Below are 25,447 nucleotides of genomic sequence, written 5' to 3'. Positions count from 1 at the left end.
AAAATGAGAACTAGAGCTACAGCAATACACGCTGTACAATGATAGCGGCGAACAGGGCGTCGTCCGTCGATCAACTGACAAGCGGTCAATCGCGTCGGCTTTTATACAGGCAGTATCGAACTTTCCAGCAATATCGCTGGTGGCGGCGTTATCTCTAGACAAAGCTGGAACGTTCGCGTGCGGGGCGCAATCTTAACAGAACGATCTACTATAGACGTGAAGTTTCTCGAACAATGCTTCGCGGACAGCGTCGAGCGTTGATAACCGTCCCTGCCGGTCAAACCCGAATACATCAAAACAAGACAAGAAGTGGGCGTGGCATTGCCCCCCTCTGAAAAAGCATCGTCCCGATGCTTGTGAAAGAACATAGAAGAGAGAAAAAAAAAAACAAGTGCATACAAAAATAAATTACAATAACAAAGGAACAAAAATAGAGTCCCCAGGTTCGCTAACGCGCAAAAAACGGCTTAAGGCGCACGACATGGACGACTTCAGGTCGTGCGCGGCGTCGCTGGGAGTTCGTAATGCCGTCCGGGATCACCTCGTAGTCAAGAGCGCCGAGGCGTCGAAGAACCTTGTATGGCCCGAAGTATCGCCGAAGGAGTTTTTCGCTAAGCCCACGTCGGCGTATCGGCGTCCAGACCCAAACACGGTCGCCGGGCTGGTATTCCGCGAAGCGTCGTCGAAGATTGTAGCGACGGCTGTCGGTGTGCTGCTGGGTCTTGATGCGCAGGCGGGCGAGCTGTCGAGCTTCTTCGGCACGTTGTAAGTAAGCAGCGGCATCGAGGTTTTCTTCGTCGGTGACGTTGGGTAGCATGGCGTCGAGCGTCGTCGCCGGGCTCCTTCCGTAGACCAACTTGTACGGCGTTATCTGCGTAGTTTCTTGGACGGCCGTGTTGTATGCGAATGTCACATACGGAAGGATGGCATCCCACGTCTTGTGTTCGACGTCGACATACATGGCCAACATGTCGGCGATGGTCTTGTTTAGCCGCTCGGTCAGGCCATTTGTCTGTGGGTGGTACGCTGTGGTCCGGCGGTGGCTTGTTTGGCTGTATCTCAGTATTGCCTGAGTTAGGTCAGCAGTAAACGCCGTACCTCTGTCGGTGATGAGAACTTCTGGGGCGCCATGACGCAGGACGATGTTCTCAACGAAGAACTTCGCTACCTCGGCGGCACTGCCTCTAGGCAGGGCCCTCGTCTCGGCGTAGCGTGTGAGGTAGTCTGTAGCTACGACGATCCATTTGTTTCCGGTATTGGACGTCGGGAACGGCCCCAGTAAGTCCATCCCGATTTGCTGGAACGGCCGTCGAGGTGGCTCGATAGGCTGCAGAAGTCCGGCTGGCCTAGTGGGCGGTGTCTTGCGTCGCTGACAGTCCCGGCAGGTCTTCACGTAACGAGTGACGTCGGCGGAAAGGCGCGGCCAGTAGTACTTCTCCTGTATTCTTGCTAGCGTGCGAGAAACACCCAGGTGTCCAGCCGTCGGGTCGTCGTGCAGAGCCTGGAGGACCTCTGGCCGCAATGTCGAGGGTACCACGAGAAGGCAATCGGCTCGAAGCGGTGAGAAGTTCTTCTTTAGGAGAACACCGTTGCGCAAGAAAAATGACGCCAGTCCCCGCGTGAATACCTTCGGAACAACGGTGGTCCTGCCCTCGAGGTATTCCACAAGGCCCCTGAGTTCTGGATCCGTTCGCTGTCGTTCGGCGAAGTCGTCGGCACTTATGATTCCCAAGAAGGAGTCGTCCTCCTTGTCGTCCTGCGGCGGTGGGTCGACGGGGGCGCGAGACAGGCAGTCGGCGTCGGAGTGTTTCCTTCCGGACTTGTAAACAACGGTAATGTCGAATTCTTGAAGTCGTAGGCTCCACCGTGCGAGGCGACCTGAAGGGTCCTTCAAGTTAGCTAGCCAACACAATGCGTGGTGGTCGCTCACAACTTTGAAGGGCCTGCCGTAGAGGTAGGGGCGAAACTTGGATGCAGCCCAGATGATCGCTAGGCACTCCTTTTCTGTTGTGGAATAGTTCGTTTCTGCCTTTGATAGCGACCGGCTAGCATAACTGATGACCCTTTCCTGCCCGTCAGTCTTCTGCACAAGGACGGCGCCGAGTCCTACGCTGCTTGCGTCGGTGTGGATTTCCGTATCGGCGTATTCGTCGAAATGTGCTAGTATAGGAGGCATCTGAAGGCGTCGTTTCAGTTCTTCAAATGCTTCGATTTGCGCCGTTTCCCACTTGAATGGCACGTCGGTCTTCGTGAGGTGAGTTAGCGGTTCGGCGATTCGTGAAAATTCCTTGACAAAGCGCCTGTAGTAGGCGCACAAGCCGAGAAAACGGCGCACGGCTTTCGTGTCGGTGGGGGGCGGGAAGGCAGCGATGGCAGCTGTTTTCCGCGGGTCTGGGCGAACACCACCCTTGCTGATCACGTGACCCAAAAACAGCAGCTCCTCGTATGCAAAGCGACACTTTTCAGGCTTCAAGGTGAGGCCAGAAGTCTTGATTGCTTGTAGTACAGTGTCAAGGCGCCGGAGGTGTTCGTCGAAGCTTGAGGCAAACACAATGACGTCGTCCAAGTACACAAGGCAAGTCTGCCACTTCAGTCCAGCCAGCACGGTGTCCATAACGCGCTGGAACGTCGCAGGTGCCGAGCAAAGACCAAAGGGCATAACCTTGAACTCGAAGAGGCCGTCTGGTGTTATAAAGGCAGTCTTCTCTCGGTCTCTCTCGTCGACTTCGATTTGCCAATAGCCGGTCTTGAGGTCCATCGACGAAAAGTACCTCGCGTTGTAGAGTCGATCCAGGGTGTCGTCTATCCGTGGGAGAGGGTAGACGTCCTTCTTCGTGATTTTGTTCAGGCGGCGATAATCGACGCAGAAGCGTAGGGTTCCGTCTTTCTTCTTCACTAGCACCACGGGTGACGCCCATGGACTCTTCGACGGCTGGATGATGTCGTCGCGTAGCATTTCGTCGACTTGTTTCTTTATGGATTCGCGTTCTCTCGTTGAAACTCTGTACGGGCTCTGCCGGAGTGGCCTGGCATTTTCCTCTGTTATGATGCGATGTTTTGCGACTGGGGTCTGGCGGATTCTTGACGATGACGAAAAGCAGTCCCTGTATTTCAAGAGCAGGGTTTTGAGCTGTTCTTGTTTATGCTTCGGAAGGCTAGGATTAACGTCGAAAACTGGTTGAGAAGCTTGGTTCGTCGGTGTTGGCTCGGAAGAATCGGCGATGGTGAAAGCCATCGACGTAGCCGTGATTTCTTCGATGTAGGCGACTGTCGTGCCTTTGCTTACGTGCTTATACTCGTTGCTAAAATTTGTGAGCATCACTGTTGCTTTGCCTCCCCGCAACTCTGCTATTCCTCTTGCGACGCAAATCTCGCGGTTAATCAACTGGTGCTGGTCGCCTTCAATGACGCCTTCCAGGTCTGCTACTTTCTGAGAGCCGACGGAAATGATGACGCTGGAGCGAGGGGGAATGGTGACTTGGTCTTCCAGCACATTCAAGGCATGCTTCCCTGGCGGCGTGTACCACGGTAATGCTTTTTCTGTAGATAGTGTTATCGACTTCGATCTGAGGTCGATGACTGCACCATGAAGGCCTAAGAAGTCCATACCAAGGATGACATCTCGGGAGCAATGCTGAAGGACTACGAAGCTTGCGGGATAAATCCGGTTGTTGATGGAGACCCTCGCTGTGCAGATTCCTGCCGGCGTTACTAGGTGACCTCCCGCTGTGCGGATTTCGGGGCCTTCCCAGGCAGTCTTGACTTTCTTCAGCTTCGTCGCGAACGGTCCACTGATGACGGAATAGTCGGCTCCAGTATCGACGAGAGCGGTGACGTTGTGGCCGTCGATGAGAACGTCGAGGTCACTCGTTCGTCGCCTACCGTTTCGATTTGGTCGCGGCGTCGGATCACGGCTACGTCGGTTTGTCCCGCTGCTTCGTCGTTGTGTCGTCAGGTCTTCTTCGGGCCGTGAAGTTTCGACGTCAGGGCTTCGTTCGGCTTGCGGCGTGTTCTTTAGATGTCGTTGCAGCGTTGTCGTCGGCGGCGGAGGATCTTCGGTATTTCGTCGTACAGCAACCGCACCTCCATCGGTTGCTGCCCTTAGTTTTCCGGATACGGGCTGGGTGACCGGCCTCGCGTTGGGCCAGTGTATGGTCGGCGTTGGGGGGAGACGTAGCGGCCTGGCGACGGCGAACGGGAAGGTTGTCGGGGCGTCCATTGCGTTCCCGCGAGGTAGTCGGCGATGTCGTGTGGTCTTTCCCCTCGCTGTGGACGCGGCGCGTCGATGGCGAACCCACGCAGTCCCATCTGTCGGTACTGGCAGCGGCGGTAAGTGTGGCCAGCTTCCCCGCAATGGTAGCAGAGTGGGCGGTGGTCGGGGGTGCGCCAAACGTCGGTCTTTCGGGGGGCGCAGCGTTGTCCTGTCGGCGGGCGGTATGGCGTCGGTGGTGGTGGCGGCGGTGCCTGGCGGCGGAACTGCTGCGGCGACGCGGCGTCTTGACGTGGGCGAGGGGGTGGGGCGTTGCGTCGGGCTGCAGCAGCATAGCTCATTGCTTCCGGCTGAGCCTGCGGTGCTTCGGGAATTCCAAGCGATTGCCGGACTTCCTCGCGGACAACGTCGGCGATTGAATGCACTTGATGCTGCGGCGAAGGTAACAGTTTGCGCAGCTCTTCCCGCACAATCGCTCTGATGGTGTCACGCAGGTCATCAGACTGCAGCGCCTGAACCTCCCCGTAGGTCGTCGTAGGAATGCGGCGGTTGTACTGCCTAGTGCGGATTTCTAGTGCCTTTTCGATTGTGGTGGCCTCTGAAAGGAATTCCGAGACCGTCTTCGGCGGGTTGCGCACAAGTCCGGCGAAGAGTTCTTCCTTCACTCCCCGCATCAGGAAGCGAACTTTCTTTTCTTCGGACATGGCTGGATCGGCATGGCGGAATAGTCGAGTCATTTCTTCGGTGTACAGTCCGACGTTTTCATTGGGGAGCTGTACACGGGTCTCGAGAAGGGTTTCAGCCCTTTCTTTCCGAATGACGCTCGTGAAGGTGTTGAGAAATCCGGTGCGGAAGAGGTCCCATGATGTTAGCGTGGACTCTCGATTCTCGAACCAGGTCCTTGCGCCATCTTGAAGGGCGAAGTAGACATGGCGTAGCTTCTCGTCCCAGTCCCAGTTGTTGAACGTGGAGACTCGGTCGTATGCCTCCAGCCAGCTTTCTGGATCCTCGCATGGTGATCCGCGGAATGTCGGCGGCTCCCTCGGTTGATGCATGACGACCGTTGTAGGTGCCACAGCGGTTGTCATTGTGGCTGTTGTCTTCTTCGTTGTGATCCTGGTCTTGTCCGGTAGGGGTCCGTATTGTGGGGGTAGTCCTTCCAGTCTGCGGCTGGCTCGACTGCCGCTGATGGTGTCGGTGTCTTCTTCGCGACGTGGGCTGGGTTCAAGGCTTGTCGGGGGCGTCCGGAACATGAACGAGCAGCACCTCCACCAGATGTCACGTGGTCGTGACGTCGACGAAGAAAGCAGTCGGCGTTTGCAGAATGAAACTGTTTATTTGGCCGAACTTGTGGCCGGGAAAATGAGAACTAGAGCTACAGCAATACACGCTGTACAATGATAGCGGCGAACAGGGCGTCGTCCGTCGATCAACTGACAAGCGGTCAATCGCGTCGGCTTTTATACAGGCAGTATCGAACTTTCCAGCAATATCGCTGGTGGCGGCGTTATCTCTAGACAAAGCTGGAACGTTCGCGTGCGGGGCGCAATCTTAACAGAACGATCTACTATAGACGTGAAGTTTCTCGAACAATGCTTCGCGGACAGCGTCGAGCGTTGATAACCGTCCCTGCCGGTCAAACCCGAATACATCAAAACAAGACAAGAAGTGGGCGTGGCAATATTCATTAGAATAGAGGATGCACCAACAGAATGCACATTAGTGGCCGTCCGTACGGCGTGACTTCTCGAAATTCCTTGAGTGCTGTCAAGGGTTCGACCCTGGACAGCCACTCGGAGGCAGGCTCTTGGTACTTCAAAATACCGCTGCATACAGGGCTGGGCAAAGATACTTTGAAATTGTATCGCGATACGATACAAGATACTCAGGCAAAAAGTATTGGAGATACAGATACAAGATACTGCTGCAATAATTGTATTACGATACTAGGCAATTGTATCTTAAGATACTTCGATACATTCTCAAATTTGTTATTATAGATCCATATAATGTAGCAGCAAACACCTATACACGAAAATGCCTGCTTGAAAATTTCTTAACTGTGACCTATTTTGTTTCAATTGAATGAAATGTCTTTAGTATCTCAAAAGTTTTGCCCTTCTTGCTCAAGGTACATTAGTTTTCTTCCAAAACAACTTATTGGAGCTTGTTTTAGCTTCTTCACAGGACAACTCTTCATACATTTCGCTGACTGCGGTTACTGCTTGTCATTTTTGCAATTGATGGGAGTCGCTGCTCAGCTTGCCGACCAGCTAGCGGGTTGCCATGTAATCAGAATAACATCAATAAGAAGCCTTCGCACGACGGCGCAAATACCGGTGTGGAGTTTTACCTTGTCCGTAAAAGACACACAATACCGTATATCCGGACAGGTGTACAGCAGCAACAACGCTGGTAGCGACTTTTTTTTTTTTGAAGGAGGGGGGGGGGGGGGGCGGCGGGGAAAGCAGGGTGTGTACGGAGTTTGATACCCTTCGCTAGTCGACCGGCCGGCACACATGACCGTATCCGTCCCATTTGCTTTTACTTTTTAACTATGTTCGTGAGCTACACTGGCATGACTGGTCTCAAGCATTTCTTTCGTGAGGAACATGTGGTCCCCATGTGCTGAAACATAACCGTGGAACAAAAACTCTATATTTCAATCCGCGTCCACATTTCGCTCGTTGTGTACATCGGTATCGATGTTTCTCGAATCCTGACTCCAAATACCCTTCAGAAATGACCTATATATGAGATATGGGAAAGGCTTCCTTTCAAATGCCAACGTCATTTTATTCAAACTCTCTCCGACCCCATCATCTTCACTGTCGCGGCCCTTGGAGCTCAATTTCGCGACTGCGGCCCGCTGGCTATAAGCTGAGATTGAGACCCCTGGTGTATACGTAGATGACGTAAAACTACAATGAATTTCACACTCGTTGTAAATATTTCTATCAGGTTCACTTGCGCATTTCATTTTTTATATTCTTTCTTTTTATTATTATTTCCTTCCCTCTCTTCTTTAGTCTGTCAATCCCGTTCCCCATCCCTACACAGAGTAGCATGCCAGCGGTATACTGACGCCAACAAAAATCTCTCTTTTTCCAATAAAGAGTCTCTCTCTCTCTCTGCAGTGAATTTCCATGTTCTATTCACTGCTGGCGTAAGGGATTCTTTGTTGATATACTCACTAACGTGCAAACTTTTAGCAATTTTTCTTCAACGAGAGAGCATGTGCAACACAGAAATGTCTCAGACGTATTGTATAGTTGCACAAATAGTCGCAGGACATCGCCGCTATTCGCGCTGTTGCCGCTTATAGCTCCCATAACGTGGCGATTAGTAATACGAAAAATATTGAAGGCCTAAAACAGGAAAACAAATATAATTTAAATAGAGAGGTGGTTGTGTATCAAACATTCACATTGAATGAGTACAGAAACACAATACAGCCGGCGCCCTTAGTAGCTATGAGCATGAAGTATCGTCAACTTACCTGTTGAAACAATAGAAATTTCAGTGCCCATGGAGAATTGCCTGAAATGGCTCATTGGAACGCTCATGAGTAAAACGGAGCATTCAGTAAAACAATGTTTCTCGGATACCCTTCCTAACATCTTTAAGATGGCTCCTAATGATTTTCATTATTATAATTCAAACTCAATTTCGCTATTTTCATACGCGGTAAGCAGAATGTTTTGTACTGTATACTCAAGGCACGCCCACAAAATAATATATTTGTTTTCAAAATCGCCTTGGCAACGTGTAAATGTGGAAACAGTTGTAGAAATAAAGCAGACAGAAGAATAAAGCAGCAATCTTACTTTGGGAGTGCGTTACAAACGACATACTGTAGTGACCAGACCGGAAAAACAGTGCAGAGACCTAGGTTATGTATGTGATGCAAAATGACAGCTAAGAAAGCACTTGTGCTAATAATGAAATTATGGTTCCATAAATTCTTTGAATAAATGTAGATGGAAGTGAAAAATACGGTAAGCCAATGCATTTTCTGTTAGGTAAACGCTTGCTCTATTAGATCTAGCATCAGGCAGTGGTACAAAAGTTGTTAGAATCTTGTTTGCATATAAGTTAATTCATTGCATGCAGGTCAAACTTACATCCACGAGATCCTTCAAATCGCTGATATGTAAAATCCACGCGACGCAAAGCAACCCCATTCTTGCACGCATCACATTTCGTTACGGAGCAAGACGCAAGAGAATCTTCAATAACGGCACTGTAACAACATCGGAATTTGGGCGACAGACGCCGCACGCAGTGGAGTACGCGGCGCAGGACAGTGGCTAAGAGAAAGTGTCGCTGCATTGGCGCAACTAAACAGAAAAGAAATCGAGAAAACAAAAGGTACGTGGGCCGGGCGTAGACGTCCGCGTGCTTGTCTTCCTGATGTTCTACCGTCACTGGATGACTCTGGCGTAAAAATAAAATAACGTCACTGACCTTAGACGTATTCAGATGGCTTAGTGGCACCAATACCAGCTTGAGAAGCGGAGCTTGGCCAACGATTATTGTTTCGCACGGTTGTGTTGCGATAGAGGTATCTTGTATCTTAAGGTACACGATACATTATCGAATGTATCGGAAATACAGATACAGATACTCGTATTTCGAGACGTATCGCGATACAGATACAAGATACCCATAGAGTATCTAAGATAGTATCTAAGATAGTATCTAAGATACATGTATCTTCGATACTGCCCAGCACTGGCTGCATACAATGACCAAAATATACAGCGCAGGGGTTGTCTGATCGGGGTTCTCCGTGACCAAGTAAAGTTCATTTCGTCTCACCTGACGCGCCGCTCAGGCGTTCGGGTCACAGTGGTAGCCCGCTATTCTTGTGCGGGTATTTGCCAATCAATGACGATGCGTGAAACCAGATCACGCCTATGGGCCTCCACATTTAGCTGGGCTAAACAGTCCCTATCGCAAAAGGTTAATATATTTAAACCTTAAAGGGGTCATGAACCACTTTTCCAAGTAATGATCTAATGGCCTCAGTATCAGAGTGTACTGCCTCCCGAATCGATTGCCGCAAAAATTTCTCGAATCCGTCAAGAATCAGCGGAGTTACGGGGGTTTGGCGCATGCTCCCAGCGCTTTCTCTCTTTTCTCGTGCCGGCGAGCGCACTGGAAGCTAGACAGGGAGGGATGGCATGGGGGAAAGAAGTTACGCCAGCGCGCGTCATGAAACGCGATCGCTCTCCCGCTGTGATTCGCTTGCGCGAGTGCGGCTACCGTGTACTGAGGAGTGCGGCGCCGGCAAGTGGAGGCACCCCGCGGCAAGAAGCGCATCTGATCCGAACGCCGCTCTCGATTTACGTCGGCTATCGGCCAATAAGCATGCTATGTCTCTTGCGACGTACAGCGGACAGACGCCCCGCCCACCGACGAGAGTGAGAACCGGCCTCTGTTTGAAAAGAGGGTGCCTGGGGAAACGGCAACTTCGCGCTCCGCTTGTGGCCATTACGCGGCGCGCACGACTGTAATATTTGGCAGAGCAGTTCATAGCCGTGTCAGCTTTCCGCAGGATGTGTTTTTTCAATCAGCCCAAGGGGTGCTTCATGACCCCTTTAAGAATACGTTGTGCACGCTGTGTAATAAATATTAAAAAAGAAAATGCCTTCTCTGAAGGCTTCGCTGAATTTTGTGGTAGCGGAATAAAATCCCGCTCGAGGAGAAGAGGTAAAGCCGACATGGCGGTACATAAGCATCAGGAAAATTTAGGAATTGCGATAATTTAATGCCAAACTCGCGGTGGTCGTGTGATGCGGCAGCTCGGGCCATTCTAGACGCTGACGTGTGCTAGGAAGAAGGTGAAAGATGCCATGCTGATGCCGGCCGAAAACAACGTCCCATGGAACATTGCAAGCTACAAAACATTGCATTCACCTAAGACAACTCATGCATTCACCTAAGACAACACCAAGATGAAGCAATCTGCTTCTGCCTTTTCCCTCAGTCGATGCATTGACCTTTCGCTGCGCCCTCCGAAAGATTTTTGTACCTTAAGATACAGCTCAAGAAGTACGGACAGGCTCCGCCCAGATGTCTGAAGCGCGGCAGCCATTCGCCTCCGCGACTAAAGAAATACAGTCCCGCTCACGCACGCGGTAATGTTCTCCGAAGGCGGATTCACCGGTGGTCCGGCTCATGACGTCAGTCTGGAGTGCGCAGCCAATGGAGCAGGCTTGTGTGCATCCGCCTTTCAGGAGGAAATGCCGCGGACTAGTAAAGTTGTATCCGACTATAACGTGGTTTTGCACTGCCTCCGTGATGGGCCCACCTTCACCGAGCGGCGATGCAATGGTATGACGTCATCATATGACGCTACGTAATGTGACATCGTAGTGACGTCACGATAACGTCACAAATGCTGGCCATCTGTGACATCATGATAACGTCATTGATGAAGTCATCACGTGATGATGACTTCTTGCATCTCTCGTGTTGACGCCAACGCCGCCAACGGTCAATTTTCGCTTTTGATGAGGCATCTAAGGCTTTCGCCTTAATAAGGCTCTACGCATACGCATCACTTAGACAACTCCAAGGAGGTGTACAAACGTACGCAGTTGCACTCAACGCGAAATCTGTAGGAAGTGCGCAGCAGTGATTCGCCTTCCCTGCGGCGACGCTGGCGTTCATGGGCAAGCAAGCGCTGCCTTTCCAAACGTACAGCCTGCTCAGCGCCCATGGCGGGAAAGGAAACCTTCATTTGGGATACATTGGCACCCTCTCCACACCTCCTTTTCCCTTCCTTTTCACCCTCAGATCGCTCCTCCTAATCCTTTGCCTGAGTGACGACAAGCGATAACATGAGATGACAGCGGATGATATCAGACATGACACGGCACCCCGGGCCTCTAAAATACTCCGCACTTAAAGGGGTCATGAAGCACCCCTTGGGCTTGTTGAAAAAACACATCCTGCGGAAAGCTGACACGGCTATGAACCGCTCTGCAAAATATTACAGTCGTGCGCGCCGCGTACGGCCAGAAGCGGAGCGCGAAGCTGCCGTTTCTTCAGGCGCCCTCTTTTCAAACAGAGGCCGGTTCTCACTCTCGTCGGTGGGCGGGGCGTCTGCACGTTGACGTCGCGGATCGCTTCTTGCCACGGGGTGCCGCCACTTGCCCGCGCCGCACTCCTCAGTCTGCTAACTTTACACGGTAGCCGCACTCGTGCATGCGAATCACAGCGGGAGAGCGATCGCGTTTCATGACGCGCGCTGACGTAACTTCTTACCCCCGTGCCATCCCTCCCTGTCTAGCTTCCAGTGCGCTCGTCGGCACGAGAAAAGAGAGAAAACGCTGAGAGCGTGCGCCAAACCCCTGTAACTACCCTCATTCTTGACGGATTCGAGAAACTTTTGCGGCAATCGATTCGGGAGGCAATAAACTCTGATACTGAGGTCATTAGATCATTACTTGGAAAAGTGGTTCATGACCCCTTTTAAAAATCACAGCATATCCACGGAGTGAATGATGATGAGTGGGCGAAGCTGCGGAGGTTCATCGGTGAACCGTGAATCTTCCGTGAATTCTGCCCAGTACATCATCACCGACGTGAGATCGGGCGCGTTTATACTAAAGGTTCGATGAGTTATGACGACTTGCAGCGCACTTTAATTTTACATGTACGCTGTGAATTTTCATTGTTTAGAAAACCATTGCTTAGAAAACATCTGGCGTCTTTCGTTAAGCAGCTGGCGTCTTTTCGTTTTGCTTTAGAAACATCTGGCGTTCTTTCGTTTTGCTTTTACAAAACATCTGGCGTCTTTCGTTGGTTTATTTCATCAATCAACGGCGTTTTGAACAAAATTTTTATTGTTTAATCACGCACAGGAGAAATCTCACCAGGCACTACCTTGGAGGTAAAGAATGGCTGCTAATGGGAATGAGAGACAGAAGAAGTCGGGTTTTAGCTAACGCTGCGAATTTTTTATTGTTCAACAACGCACAGGAAAAATCTCCCACCGGCACCACCTTGCACGTCAAAGCGTAAGACTGGTTACATACTACGCTACGAGGGACGAACGGGTGCCGCTATAAGGAGCTTCGCCCCTAAAAAATCTCCCACCGGCACCACCTTGCAGGTCAAAGCGTAAGACTGGTTACATACTACGCGACGAGGGACGAACGGGTGCCGCTATAAGGAGCTTCGCCCCTAAAACATTCATTCATTCATTCATTTACTGCTATGTTCTATCAGTGCTTCTTTTGGTAGATTCTGCCCCTTGTTTCGGGAATAATTCGTAGCAGATATTTAATCGGCAGCATTCCAAGAATTTAATTTATCTTGTTGTCGTTCGCTTAAAGGATAGAATGAAAATTCAGTTTATTTTTGTGGCACACATTTTATTGTGCAGGCTACAAGTAAAGTTATTTTGGACAGACAACCAAATCCTGAGGTATTACCAGACCTTGCACGGAGGCTTCTCAGGATGACTTAAGCTAGGTGTGCATTCGTACTTCGACTCCATTGACGACTGGTGCGTGAGAAATTTCATGGCTGGGGGTGTTACTCCGTTTACCTCCCATAGGATGTCTCAAAGGTACACTAAAGGCAAATAACAATTTATGTCAGAGTGAAAGCTCAATGTATGACAACGTCTAAAACGGCAATATTATCAATAGCAGTGCCCTACTTACTGAGAAATTAAGCTAAATGTATCACACGATGAGTTCCACGAGCGGGACATCTTGGAAATGAAGCCGATGACGTGGGAGAGTCCGACTACAATTAATCACTCGTAATCAACTTAGCTGGAATAAAAAAAAGAACCTTCCGTGCATCAAGACACGTAATAAAATGCTGCTTGTTCGTTTCTGTTTGATTCATGGAAAAAAGAACCTCTTTGGCGTTGCCATGGGGAACGGCGCGCGTGGTTCAAAGGTTCCGTTTTCGCCGAACTGCGCTTCGCCCGGCGCCCTGCTTCACTGACGCGGTCGCGTCTCAGTGGTAGTTTCGGTATCGCGCACTGCCGCGTGTGTTTTGCGCGCTCGTGAAAGTCGCTCTGACAGAAAGTTCGACAAAATGCCGCATGCATGTGATTAGTACACTATACATGTGATGTTGCCGGATGCCCGAATGGTGCACGCCGCCAGTGCACGCCGCCGCGCAGTAAAAGCGGGCAACGTTGGGCGCGGCAACAGTGACGTGGACAGCTTTCAGGCGGGTGATTTGAAGAGGGCTAAGGCGATGCGGACCACTAAAACGTGAATTTATTTCAAAATAAGCACTTATTTGGCACAAAAGTAGCACTACGATGTTTCTGGACCGCTATTTTAACAATCAATGTCGACTTAATATTTGCCTATACACCTTTTCACAGGAGAGAAAAAAACGCCGCCCAGTTCCGGTTCCGGAGTTTCCGGAAGGAAGTTATTGGGCCACCTCCTTCCGCTTTTTCCTTCCATCTTGTTTCCACACACGCGAGACAGCAATTATTTTCCTCTGCTACAGTGAACTAGAATATCTTTACCTCTGCTGCCGAGGGAATTTTCGCTCGGTGTTTCTGCGTCGCTAGGGATGCCGCCTCGCTGCTGCGCACCAGGCTGTCCGACGCGATGGAATACCGGTAAATCTCTCTTTTCTTTACCCATTGGTAAGTATGATGAAGAGAGAACAGCCGTCTGGCTGCAGCGCATTGGACGACAAGGCATCCAGCCAAAGAAGTCGGCACTGAGCACCACGTAGCGCTTCATACACATGTGCAAAAGCAGCATTTCATACACATAACGTACTGCGTGCCGCCTCGCAAACCTACCTTCCCGCGCAGTATAAATATTCCGCCCGTGTGGTCCACTGTTAACTTCTAGTGAACCAGTGGGGTGAGTAGCGGAATTGTTCATTCTGTCTACGACACACGCAAACCTCGCGTTCGATGACTGCATGGCGTAGATGCGGCAACAGACGCAAAGGAGGGTCTTTCATCGACGCTTGACCGACGTCTGAAGAAGCAGCCGTGGAATAGATATGTTCGAACTTTACATTGCAAAACGATTATATTAATCGGTCACAATGCCCAGTCTATGAGCATTCACACCAGTATGACGTTGCAGGAAGGCGTTTAAGTCACTTCAGGCAGACCAAGCGAGCTTAACTTCACACCAAGCTCGCACACTGAAGCTCGCATTCTTTCATTCGGCTCGCCTTTTCGCCGCATGACGAAGGCACATTTTCGGTGCATCGCACGAAACTTCACACAACACACATATCAAGGAGGTCCTTCCATCGGGCGAGATGCACTTTGGCAGTTGCAATGCCCGCCTTTTCCCCGCATCGACGTCGTAGCCGCACGGCGAAGCCACATTTTCGGTGCATCGCACGAAACATCACACAACACACATATCAAGGAGGTCCTTCCATCGGGGGAGACGCACTCGTGCAGTTGTAATGCCCGCGCACGCATCACATACGCACAGCTGCAGTTCCCATTGATCTCCTAGACGCTTAGCTACATCACCTAGTGTGTGCATTTAGCGAGATCGATGTACATCAAAGTTCCATTAAAGCAAAATCACGACCGATCCTCCGCCGGCAGGAAGGTTGCGGAGACAGCCGAGCGGCAGGACAATCAGGCGGAGGCGGGGGTGGGGGAGGGTGCAACCGGGAAACATCATGGCGGCACGTCCGCTTCCGCTGCGGGAGATCCGGTTCAAAGGTAGAGGGAGAGGGCGAGTTGGCGCTACTTAACCTGGTTAGAGTGACCTAGAATAGGGGGAGTGTCCAAAGCGCCAGCTCCCGCGTGGGCCTTTTGCCGTGAACTCCCGCGCCGCGCCGCTGCTGCGCCGGACCCGTGGGCTTTCCGCGCTCGGGAAGCGCGCGGAAAGCGAGGGGCGTCTGCTACGCGCTGTAGTTTCTTGCGCCGCGTTTCCACACAGGGCACTTGAAGTCTACTTAACTTCTATAATGCGGTGCGGAATGGAGCTTATCCGTCTTTAAGCGTTGTGTTAGTGCTGGGGCAACAACCGAATGCGAAAAATCATGTGTCAAGCGGCATCAGCGTGGCCTAGTTCCGGTCACAGAGTTCGAGAACGTTGGTGCGTGTGTAAAAACGCGCGAAACGGACACGCACACGCAACGAACGATAACAAAAAACCTTATTCGCTCGAGTAATCGGGAAATAGCATCACGCATGCTCGAATTAGGAGTAATAAAAAAAAGTAAATTGCACGCGCAGTCAGCTGAAATACTTGCGCGCAGTGACCGCTTCACACTACGAGCTTTTTACCCATGGTCGCCACTGGTTTGCTAGCCATATGCACACCTCTTTATTCGACAATTCATTAGCCTCCACTAGCTCTTTATTATGGACTGAGCACACCGGGAAGACGCAAGGGAAACAAAAAAAGAAAAAAAAAAGAGTAGAGACGGCCATATACGACCGCAATGCTGTTGGCTTACTTTTGCTTCTGAGTTAGTGCACAACAAGGCTCGCCGTGCGCAAACATTTGAAAGAAAAGCAATGCCAGGTAAACTAACTTTATTCCACAAGATTTTGCATAAAAGGGGTAATATAGAAAATGCTTTACAAATATCCAGATATCATGCAATAAAGTTACAAATGCCCGCATTCTTGCTGTACAAGCTGCCTGAACGAAAATACGGTAAGAAATTGACAAATAGAAGTGTAATATCTCAATCACTTCAGAAAATTGTTCAAATGCAGAGATTCCTTATGTACCTAGCCTGAAAAAATGCAACATGCGGCAATGTATATATATATATATATATATATATATATATATATATATATATATATATTGCCGCACGTTGCATTGGATCGCTGACGTCAGTATGAAACGTTCGCGCGAGATGCGTGCATTGCTTCAAGCCTTCACTATACGAAATGAAAACAGTTTCAAACAACTTATTCTCAACTTCAGATGTTGCCACGGTTCTCGGAGGTTAGCGTTCGCCCGGTTCAGAGACTTTACAAAAAGATGTGGACGAGTATAGTTACATAAAATACAATTGTTTCCGCGGCAGTTGAGTGCGCGCCAACAGGGCACCCGACCGCAATTTCCCGCTTTTTCCTGATGACCTCAATATAGCATCCACCACAATTTCGTGCTGAAGCTCCGGAGTACTTAAATAGCGGGTCTGGTCATCTGTTGAATAAATATAAAGAGATGACCAGACGGGTAAAGCAAGCCTCTTTTGTCCCGCAGACGCGTGCAATCAGCTGCTCTGAACTGAGAATCACGTTTGTTTTCGGGCGATCGCTCGTAACGTGAAGTGAGGCATACACGATGATGCACTGTTATCGTTTCATTTACTTTGATTTGTCTTGTTTTTTTAAGGTAGAGCCTTAGATGCCTCATAAAACACGAAAATTGACCGTCGGCGTCCCGCGTAGCCAACACGAGTAATGCACAATATCATCACGCGATGACGTCGACAGAACTTGTGACGTTACTATGACGTCATTCAACGTGACGTCATATGATGACGCCATCACATGACACGGTCGCTTTGCATTGCCTCCGTGATCGGGGGCCGGCAATGTAGACAGAGGCAATGTAAAAGCAGGTGAGGTGCAGAAAGCTTGCAATGCCTTCGATCCTGTCGGCAGTCCGAAAGCACGTTATGTACAGAAGAAAGCTTTCGGAGAGGGGCGAGGGAGGATCAATGCATCGACTGACAAAAAAGATGGCTTTCGTTTTCGAGTCATCTCAGACGAATGCATATGAGACCATGTTTTTTTTTTTTTTCATGTAATTTTTTCGCATACATTTTACCTATGCGGTCAGTTCTTCAAAATGTATGGGTAAGTCTAACATGTTTACATCGATACAGGTGACCACCACGTTTTTTATAACCTGACGAAAACAAATCGTCAGACCACACATCGTCAGAATTATTTCTGGCTACAGAAAGCGGGTTTGCGCGCCACACACCATATCATTATTGTTAGTCGTTACGCAAATGGCAAGCATGTCAAGTTAGTGATGGCATGACCTATCGGTCGTGTTGGGCATAGGTACATTCGTGCCCCTCCATGCTAATTTTCTCGTATATCACGTGAACGAGACGCGAGTATTTTTTTTTACTTTTTGGTACCGCGGCCACGCCGACTGACACATTCGGCTTGGCATGAAATGGCTTGAAACAGCAGAGCGCCGTAGGCAACCTTGTAAAACAAATCGAATGCACGAAATAAAAGATAGGATATGAAGGGTGCAAACGCATTAGCATGCATGAGCTAGTTACTTGCATTATGTGCTACCGTTCTCCTGGTTATCTCCAGTTTATTCTTTCCTGCAGCAAGTTTTCGTTCGTCATTCCACACGAAAGTTGAACGCCTTTTCTCACGCTGACGTGCGCGCAGAATGCGTTCCTCAAACAGCCGCGGAAGTGTGGACCAATGCGGTGACAAACCAGCTGAAAGAATATATACAAAATCCCCGTTTCACAACACACAAACTAACAAATGCGTTTTCTGTGTGATGAGTCGCTGCTGTATTATGTTGCAGTGACGCAGTATTAACTATAGCCCAAATTTCCGCAATTTCAGCTAATAGCGGCCAAAATATCATGCGCGTAGCAGACGCTCGCCGCTTTGACGCGGCGTCCGCCGCGGAGAAAGCCCACGGGTCCGGCACGGCAGCGCCGCGGCGCGGAAGTTCACCGCAAAAGGCCCTCGCTCCTCCTATGTATTCGCGCGGCGCTTTGGACACTCCCCCTATTCTAGGTCACTCTAACCTGGTCGGCGGAAAACTCATGGAGGGGCTTTATGCGTCGTCATGGCAACATTAACACCAGCCACGCGGCCCGCGCCTCACACCTCCTTTCCTAGCTCTCTCGCGCGCGCCGTTTAGACAGTTACAGTTTAGCGTTAGCGTGATAGCGGGGTTAAGGGAATAGCGTTACCGTGCTGCAAACGTTGGTTGCGGAAAGAGTGTTTTAGTTTAGCGGGATAGCGTTTACGTGCCCAAGCCGGGACGCTAGGTGGCGCTAGGTGGCGCCACCTAGCGAAGGAAGAATGCGTTAAAAAAGGGAAAAGAACAAAACCGAGAATGTTCGCCTGTATCCCCGCACGCAGCAATATTACTCCTCTTTTTGGTGAAAATAAAAATAAATAAATATGAACTAAGCGCCAAAAGCGAAAATTTTCATGTTGCAGACTTGTTTACACCGATCTTCTAGATAGGCCTAGCGACGTTCGAAATGGGAAGCGGTCTCAAAAACTACGCTAAGTTATCCGTAATACCGTAATACCGTGCCTGAAGGCAAGCGAAGCAATTTCGCACAGTCGTTTGCTACGAAAGAAGTGAATCCGTCCACATCAACGCTAAGTTCAGTTCGAAGCGGGCGTCCAAAACCGCCGCCATGTTTTACGTACACTACGTTAATCACGCAAACACGCTAACGCTAAATCTGAAAAATAGCGTGCGTACGGTAAACGCTACGGGTCGTTTACGGTACTGCGCATGCGCACTTCGATCCCGCTATTCCGCTAAGCCCCCTATTCCGCTAAACCCGTTAAACTATAACTGTCTATTGTTTTGTTTGCTTGCGAGGGCTGCACCATGGGCTGCGCGGCCGCCTCCCCCACTCCATTTTTTTTTATGAACCCGCTCGCCCGCCCCCTCGCGCGAGCTGCGCCGTGCGTTCGTTGCGCGTTGAATGTGCATTCGTGCAATCGTGCATTCTGCAAACACTGCAGTCGTGCAGCATGCGCCAGAAAGCAAAGTAATGAATTGCACTCACAACACAAAATATCTTTGGTCTCGTTTTATTGTCCTCGTTTCCGAAAATAAACATTTTAATCAAATGTGGTGCGATACAGGCTCAGGAGATTAATAGAAGTGATGAACGGATTAACAGGATATTAACATACACGTGTTCATGATCTGTAAACGACAAGAAAGTTCCCGGCAAAGTTAAGAACTGGTATATACGCACGATATTGCAAAAAATTGTCATAACTAAAAGAGTGATCATTCATTTCAATACAAAAACACTGAAAGCAGTTGAAATACCTTAAAGTAGAATAATAATGTAAAGATCATTTCAAAGATGTCAAAACGAACTCCACATATAACACAACTAATGCTGACTGTAATTTGTTGACTATAGTTCCAAAAAGCTTGATTTTCGTATAACTAGTGATGATAAACACGGAGAAAAGGAACGGATGATATCGGAGAATTCATGGCATATTCTTGAAATGTGCCTATTCTATACAATTCTTCAGCTTTTCTCTGGGCACACCGATCAGTTGTGTGGCCTGACGGAATACATTAAAAACGCTTCCATCCTGAAGAAAGTGACAATTTCCAATCACATAAAGAGAGCCGTCGACTCGTGCAAAAGTGAACTCGTTTGTTCGTCTCAGAGCAGTACAACTTTTCATACATCTACCTAGGGCCTCAGAAACGCGGTTATATACGATGGCGAGTAATTAACCGGAGGCAAGTGCAAAACACACATTCCAGCACGCGGTTCTATGAGAGTTGTAAACCTGTAACTATAGTTACGTCGCATGTGCTTCATGTCCGCTGGTGTTCGTATAACGATGTAAACGCAGCATCGTGCCCCTTTCAAATCAGTCAATTTTGAAAACATTAGCTGTAGCCCCACTGCAGAAAACAGCTACTCGGCATGGACGTGAATTCAAATTGACACAATGAAAACCGCGACTGAAAGAGCACGCTCACTTGTCGTTTTTTGGGGGCCGGCACTTGTTCTGGAAGTATTCGAGCAACAAAGCACGATGCACGAACAGCGCGAGTCGTACAACATTGCGGCGCACAGGCACACAGCGAGCGAGCACCATGAAACGGACGAACGACGACGGCTAACGCACGCCTTACCAACGCCAGACACGAAACTTTCTAACGGATTTCAAAGTCGGCGGCGCCAGCAAGGGGGTGGAAACCGCGCCTCCCGGAGGAGAGGGAGTTGATCCCGTCAGAGAGGGGGTTCACGAGAGTTGGGAGGAAAGAGACGGAACGCAGATTTTAACTCTGATCCCAGTTCATAGATGGCGCCTCAATTTTCTCTACCATAGAGTTACTACCATAGAGTAACTCTACTCTACCAGTCACGTGGGTTTCTTGGGTTTCTTTCACTAGCCTGACTTCGGTTCTGTGAAATGTCTCATACCGCCTCCTAAGTGCTCGTAAGGGACACCTCTCCAATAGCAGAGTTAAAAAGAGTACTAGTCGTCAAGCTTCCTTCTAAAAAAAATCACACCATCTCCGCTAAGGGGGATCATGAGGCGATGCGAAGCAGCGTTTCGGCATGTCGAGCCCGCGTTTTAGGGGGGAAGTGGAGGGGGGGAGGAGAGAGGGAAGGGGAGAGGGGAAGAGGAGAGGAAGAAAGTGGGGGGTGATTCTTAGAAGGAAGAAGGAAATGAAAATGAAAATTGGGTGTGGAGTGCACGATAACTGTCTCTCAAGTGAGGACAGGGGAAGGGGAGAGGGGGAGGAGAAGTGGAGGTGAAATTGTGAGAGAGGAAGGGGAGAGGGGGAAAGTGGGATAGGGAGAAGTGGGAAGTGGAAGAGGGGGAAAAGAGAGGCGGTGTGGAGAGGGTTCGCGCATGCACAGTAGGGGTGGTCACGCCGCACACCACCACCGGATTGAACTCCGCCATAAGATGCTTCGCATCTAAAATGTTGCAAGTCGGGCTCCCCATCCCCAGCGTAGCGACACATACAAATGGACAGCGTATTGCTCTCTCATAGTAGAGCACACAGTACTCTATATCGTCGAACGCTTTACAGCGAAGCTCTATATTTCTCGTTGCTCTGAAAATTTTGTGGCGTCAGCACAAAACTTCAATAGTGCGTATGTGCAACAGAAATTGGGGAAATCCCATTACTCACCACAGACTCTCCGTACCACTCTGCTAGCAGATGCACGCGCTCCTTGAGTTTTCGCCTAGGACGCTGAGGAAGGGCATTCGGAGAGGTGGACAGACGAGCTGACGAACGCAGCGTAGCGAAGGAAAGAGCGAAACGAGCAAACGCGTGTAACTCCGCTAGCGTTCGCTGTAGACTCGTGCGCAACCACAACGCCACAACCAATTTTTTTGACATCTGGGTGGTTTAGGGGCCCTTTAACAATTGCGGACAAACGGCATATCTTTCTTTGTAATCAGACTTACAGCATAGAGCTCAGTATTCCTTTTGTGTAAATAAAACCACAAAGAAGCGTCAAAACCGCATGATGCATGACAAGGCGCCTGTGAACAACAGGAACACCCTCCCGCGCGTTCCTGGTAAAGATTAGGTTGCAGCTGCTGCTTTGCACTTCACACGAGGGCTTCGAATGGCGTCAAACGGCCCTTCCTTCTCCCCGTGTGTGTTTTCCGGTTTCACATATAAAAGGGAGGCCCGTTTAGCAACTCATTCAGTTCATTCTAAGACTGCCATGGTTAGACCGCGGAAATTAGAGACACCAGAAGAGCGTGAATAAAATGCTCGACAAAAGGAAGAAATTCGTCATGCTGAAAATGGTCGCGAAACCAATCACGGTCTACCACAGCGACCACAAAGTCAGTGTCACTGCCATTACTCTAAAGTAATAATAAAACGTACCCCCCATCAGCATGTGTGGTGTTTGATACAGCTTCGCTGGGCGGGATGGCGGCCAATTTTTTTTTTCTAAACACAATGCTGCCTTCCATAGACCGTGGCGATGCTTGCGCTCTTGATAGCTATGCTGCTGCCTTTATAAGGACACTCTTTAGTGGTCTGCATAAGGCAAAATTATGAGTTAAATTGAAGCCGCACATGTGCGAACTTCAGGCGGCAGGACACGTGTTCGCCAGATGCTCAAGTACACAGCTAGTAGCTCTTGCCAGCTGCTCTAGGTATATGTGTGTCATCGTGTTTTAACAGCGGAGCTGCTTAAAGGGGTGGTGCCATCAAATTTCGAGGCTATAACAAGCCTGTTGTGGGTTTCCTCTGTATGCAAGGACACTGCACACCAAGGGTCGGACACAGCAAACGTTTAGAATATATTTTAATTCACTAACCAAAGTGTACCTAAATGCCCATTCTCCCGATCAAAACCCATCGCCAGCGCGCCAACACTGACGTAGATCTGTAGGATGGACAACGAAAGTTGTAGTGACGTCACACCAGATCTGCTGTAGTGACGTGAGTGACCTGCGGACCTCCGCCACCTCCGCAACGTACGTACCGGCTGTAGCGAACTAGAATGTATTCTAGTTCACTATAGTGCCCGCAAAGCATCGGTTGCTACATCACTCGCCGAGTTTAGATCATTTTCTGGCTAAGTGCGTCACAGCCTTGTGTGGTCACGTGACCACGCCTCCTACACTTTTACGTCACTGCCCAACCTCGGCGCCCAGAAACCGAAACCGAAAGTTGTCCACATCAAAAGGCGATATTAAATTATTTAGCGAGAATACACGAATCTTGGTGCGTGCATCGTTCTTCCTGGAGCTATAGCAAACGCTTACAGCAAAGAACGCACAAGCCACAAACATGGTGGCACCACCCCTTTAAGCTTGGCAATACTGCGTTGTCGTCCCGCATTAACTACTCGAGCGAGGAGGAGCTACGCTAAGAGAGGGGGGGAGCTCAGCCTAGCTGTGCCAAGCCATGCGAAACCAAGGAGCATAGTAGAGTGTAGCAAGGGTGTGGGAACAGGAAGTGCGGATGAGGTGGAAGGCAAGAAAGGGGAGAAGATGGCAAAGCATATCCATCTATAGTGTACTACAGCAGGGGGGAAACGGAAGTGAGGGTGAGTAGGATTGATGTGAAGGTGATGAGAAAGAAAAAGAGGAGGGTGAGATGGTAAAGCATAGCATAGCCATGTATAGTGCAGCAAGAGGGAAAGAGAAGCGAGGGTGAGGAGGGGAGAGGGTAAGACATAGCATGGACTTGTGTAGTATAGTGCAGCAAGAGGGTGGGAGAGGGAAGTGAGGATAAGATGTGATGTGATGGTGAAGATGAGGGAAAGAAGGAGGGGTGTGGGTAAAGGATAGCATAGCCATGTGTAGTATGGTATAGCAAGGGGTGCGAAAGGGAAGTGACGGTGAGGATGATGATGATGAGAGCGAGAAAAGTATAGCATAGTCTTTTATTGTATTGTATATCTAGGGGTTGGAAAGAGAAATGAAGGTGGGGAGGAGTGATTTGAGTATGAGGAGGAGGGAAAAGAGGAAGGGAGCGGTCGAAACAGTGAAAAACGGCATAAGTTTCGTCTGTTTATCCTACGACTAACTACAGACTAACTATCGCTTCGTTAGAACCCCAGCCCTCTCTTGGCTCTGGACCTCTCTTTTGCCTCAACTGCACCATTAGAAGCAGTGATCCGCCCAAAGATTTGGACAGCCGATCCATTATAACAGTTTAATTACGGCCAAGAAGCCGATGGAGAGAGTGGTGGGCTGTACGATCGAAGAAAAATAAGTGTCGGCCAAGCACACGCTTCCGCTCTCCAGGCAAAGGTACAGGTGTACGTTGATTAAAAACTACCCCAAATCAAATATCTTTATTTCACTGCTGCGGTTTGTACCGATACAATGAGGGAACATACGTACACGTAGGAAATGTTTTCATGGAGTGTTCGCTTGCCAAGGCTGGCTGCGCAACGTATGCGTGTGCAGTGGGATGGAAGATGGTGTAAGCGTTTGACTTACGGCTGCGTCATTATACGATTATACTTGGGACTCGAAAAAACAGTCGACACTATACAGTGTCGCTCTCACTCGTCCACCCTGCACTCGGCGACACAAAACAGTCGCGGCTCTTGCTCAGCATTCTAGCACGATTTCAGAATTTTAACGCCTTTTCGCAGAAATTCGGGTGTCGGCGTCGGCGTCGGCGTCGCTGGTTGTGAGCGAAAAATCAGCGCTGTCCGCGATGAAAAATCGAGATCGATGCAAATTAAAACAAATAAAAATATTCGGTTCGAGTGGGAATCGAACCCAGGACGTGTGTGGCAAGCTGGTGTTCGACCACAGAGTCACACCCATGCTTGAAATTGTTTCGAAAAAAAAAAGAAACACTAAATGTCACATAGTGCGAGGAGTGCCCTCAGCACATGTAATATTGCGTGGCAAAAGCGTACAATCGCACCGGGCGTCAGAACATTTGAATTACACAATTAGTGTGGCTTTAAAGGCCCACCCATTACAAAAGCTCAGGCATAATTAATCATCATCAGCAGCAAAAGCACCAACGAATTGAGCAGATGCGCAGGTTTTTGTGTTGCATTACGGACGCGTAGCGGATACTTCGCAAAAGGAAGAATTATGGCATAGTGGGCACTTCGCAAATGTACTTGCAGTAGACATCCTTGGACAGTTTGAAACAGCCAATGTAACTCGCACAGACGCTGCTTTCATTGCGTCGCTCCTGTTAGTGTTTCTAAATCAATTATCCGAAAAGGTTTAATCGATTAATTCGATTAGATGAAACACGGACATCAATGAAGATCGATCATATTGCGGGAAACTTTTCATCGGTTAATCGATTAATCATTCATCGATATTACCATCCCTACGTTCTGTCAGTCACAGAATGACTTTGGAAGATTCCTGCAGCAAAGAAGTCAGTTCTAACATTAAACGTTGGAACAGTTCAAGCATCTTTCATGTTCTCGTCTTGTGCGTCTTAAGTTTCCATCATGTCTTACCAGCATGCCCAAACAGTCACCTTAGTGGTTGGTCTTCGCTATGTTATTCCGCAGGGCAAGATCAATCCAAGCTACTCTCTGCACGGTCACCGCGACGCCAACTGCACTGCCTGTCCAGGAAACCGGCTCTATGACATCATCAAGAAGTGGGCCCGCTACGGCGGGAGACTCAAGAAGTTTGTGTGCTAGAAGCGCGCCCAGCGGCCGTCAGACGCGATACAAGAGAGCCACGCATGACGGTCTGCGGAAATCAGAGTGGATACCTAGGTTCTTCAATATTGCGTAGAAGGTGCCAGAATACTACTTCAAGATTAGCAACATCTCCATAATGAATAGTAATCCCATAATTACACAGATTGCAGGGCGAGATGAGGTGCTTGGCCCACGTGCGTCAGTGGCTCAGGCTTGAGCATTATCAGAGGATACCTCTTTTGGAATGTCCAGCTCAAGTAACCCAAGCCAAAGGTGATTGATTAATCGCCGTCAATATAGGAACCGACCTGTACAATAAAGCGATGTAGCCTGTGTATGTGTTCGTTGTGATATACAAGCGACCTCGTGGTGCTGCATATCGCGGTGATA

General features: G+C 49.4%; 1 protein-coding gene across 1 annotated transcript in view; it reads left to right on the top strand.

Moving 5' to 3' along the window:
- Positions 1 to 25,447, top strand: part of LOC119373540 (uncharacterized) — a 54,736-nt gene extending 29,289 nt beyond the window's left edge. Inside the window, exon 9 of the mRNA XM_037643592.2 lies at positions 24,920 to 25,447. Within this exon, the coding sequence (XP_037499520.2) occupies positions 24,920 to 25,054 (135 nt within the window). The 3' untranslated portion in view covers positions 25,055 to 25,447. The remainder of the gene's footprint in view (positions 1 to 24,919) is intronic.

The sequence above is a fragment of the Rhipicephalus sanguineus genome, chromosome 11 (genome assembly GCF_013339695.2).
Source record: "Rhipicephalus sanguineus isolate Rsan-2018 chromosome 11, BIME_Rsan_1.4, whole genome shotgun sequence".
In the NCBI taxonomy this organism is placed as follows: Eukaryota; Metazoa; Arthropoda; class Arachnida; order Ixodida; family Ixodidae; genus Rhipicephalus; species Rhipicephalus sanguineus.
Note: the sequence above shows the minus strand (reverse complement) of the source record. Positions and strands in the feature narration are given on the sequence as shown.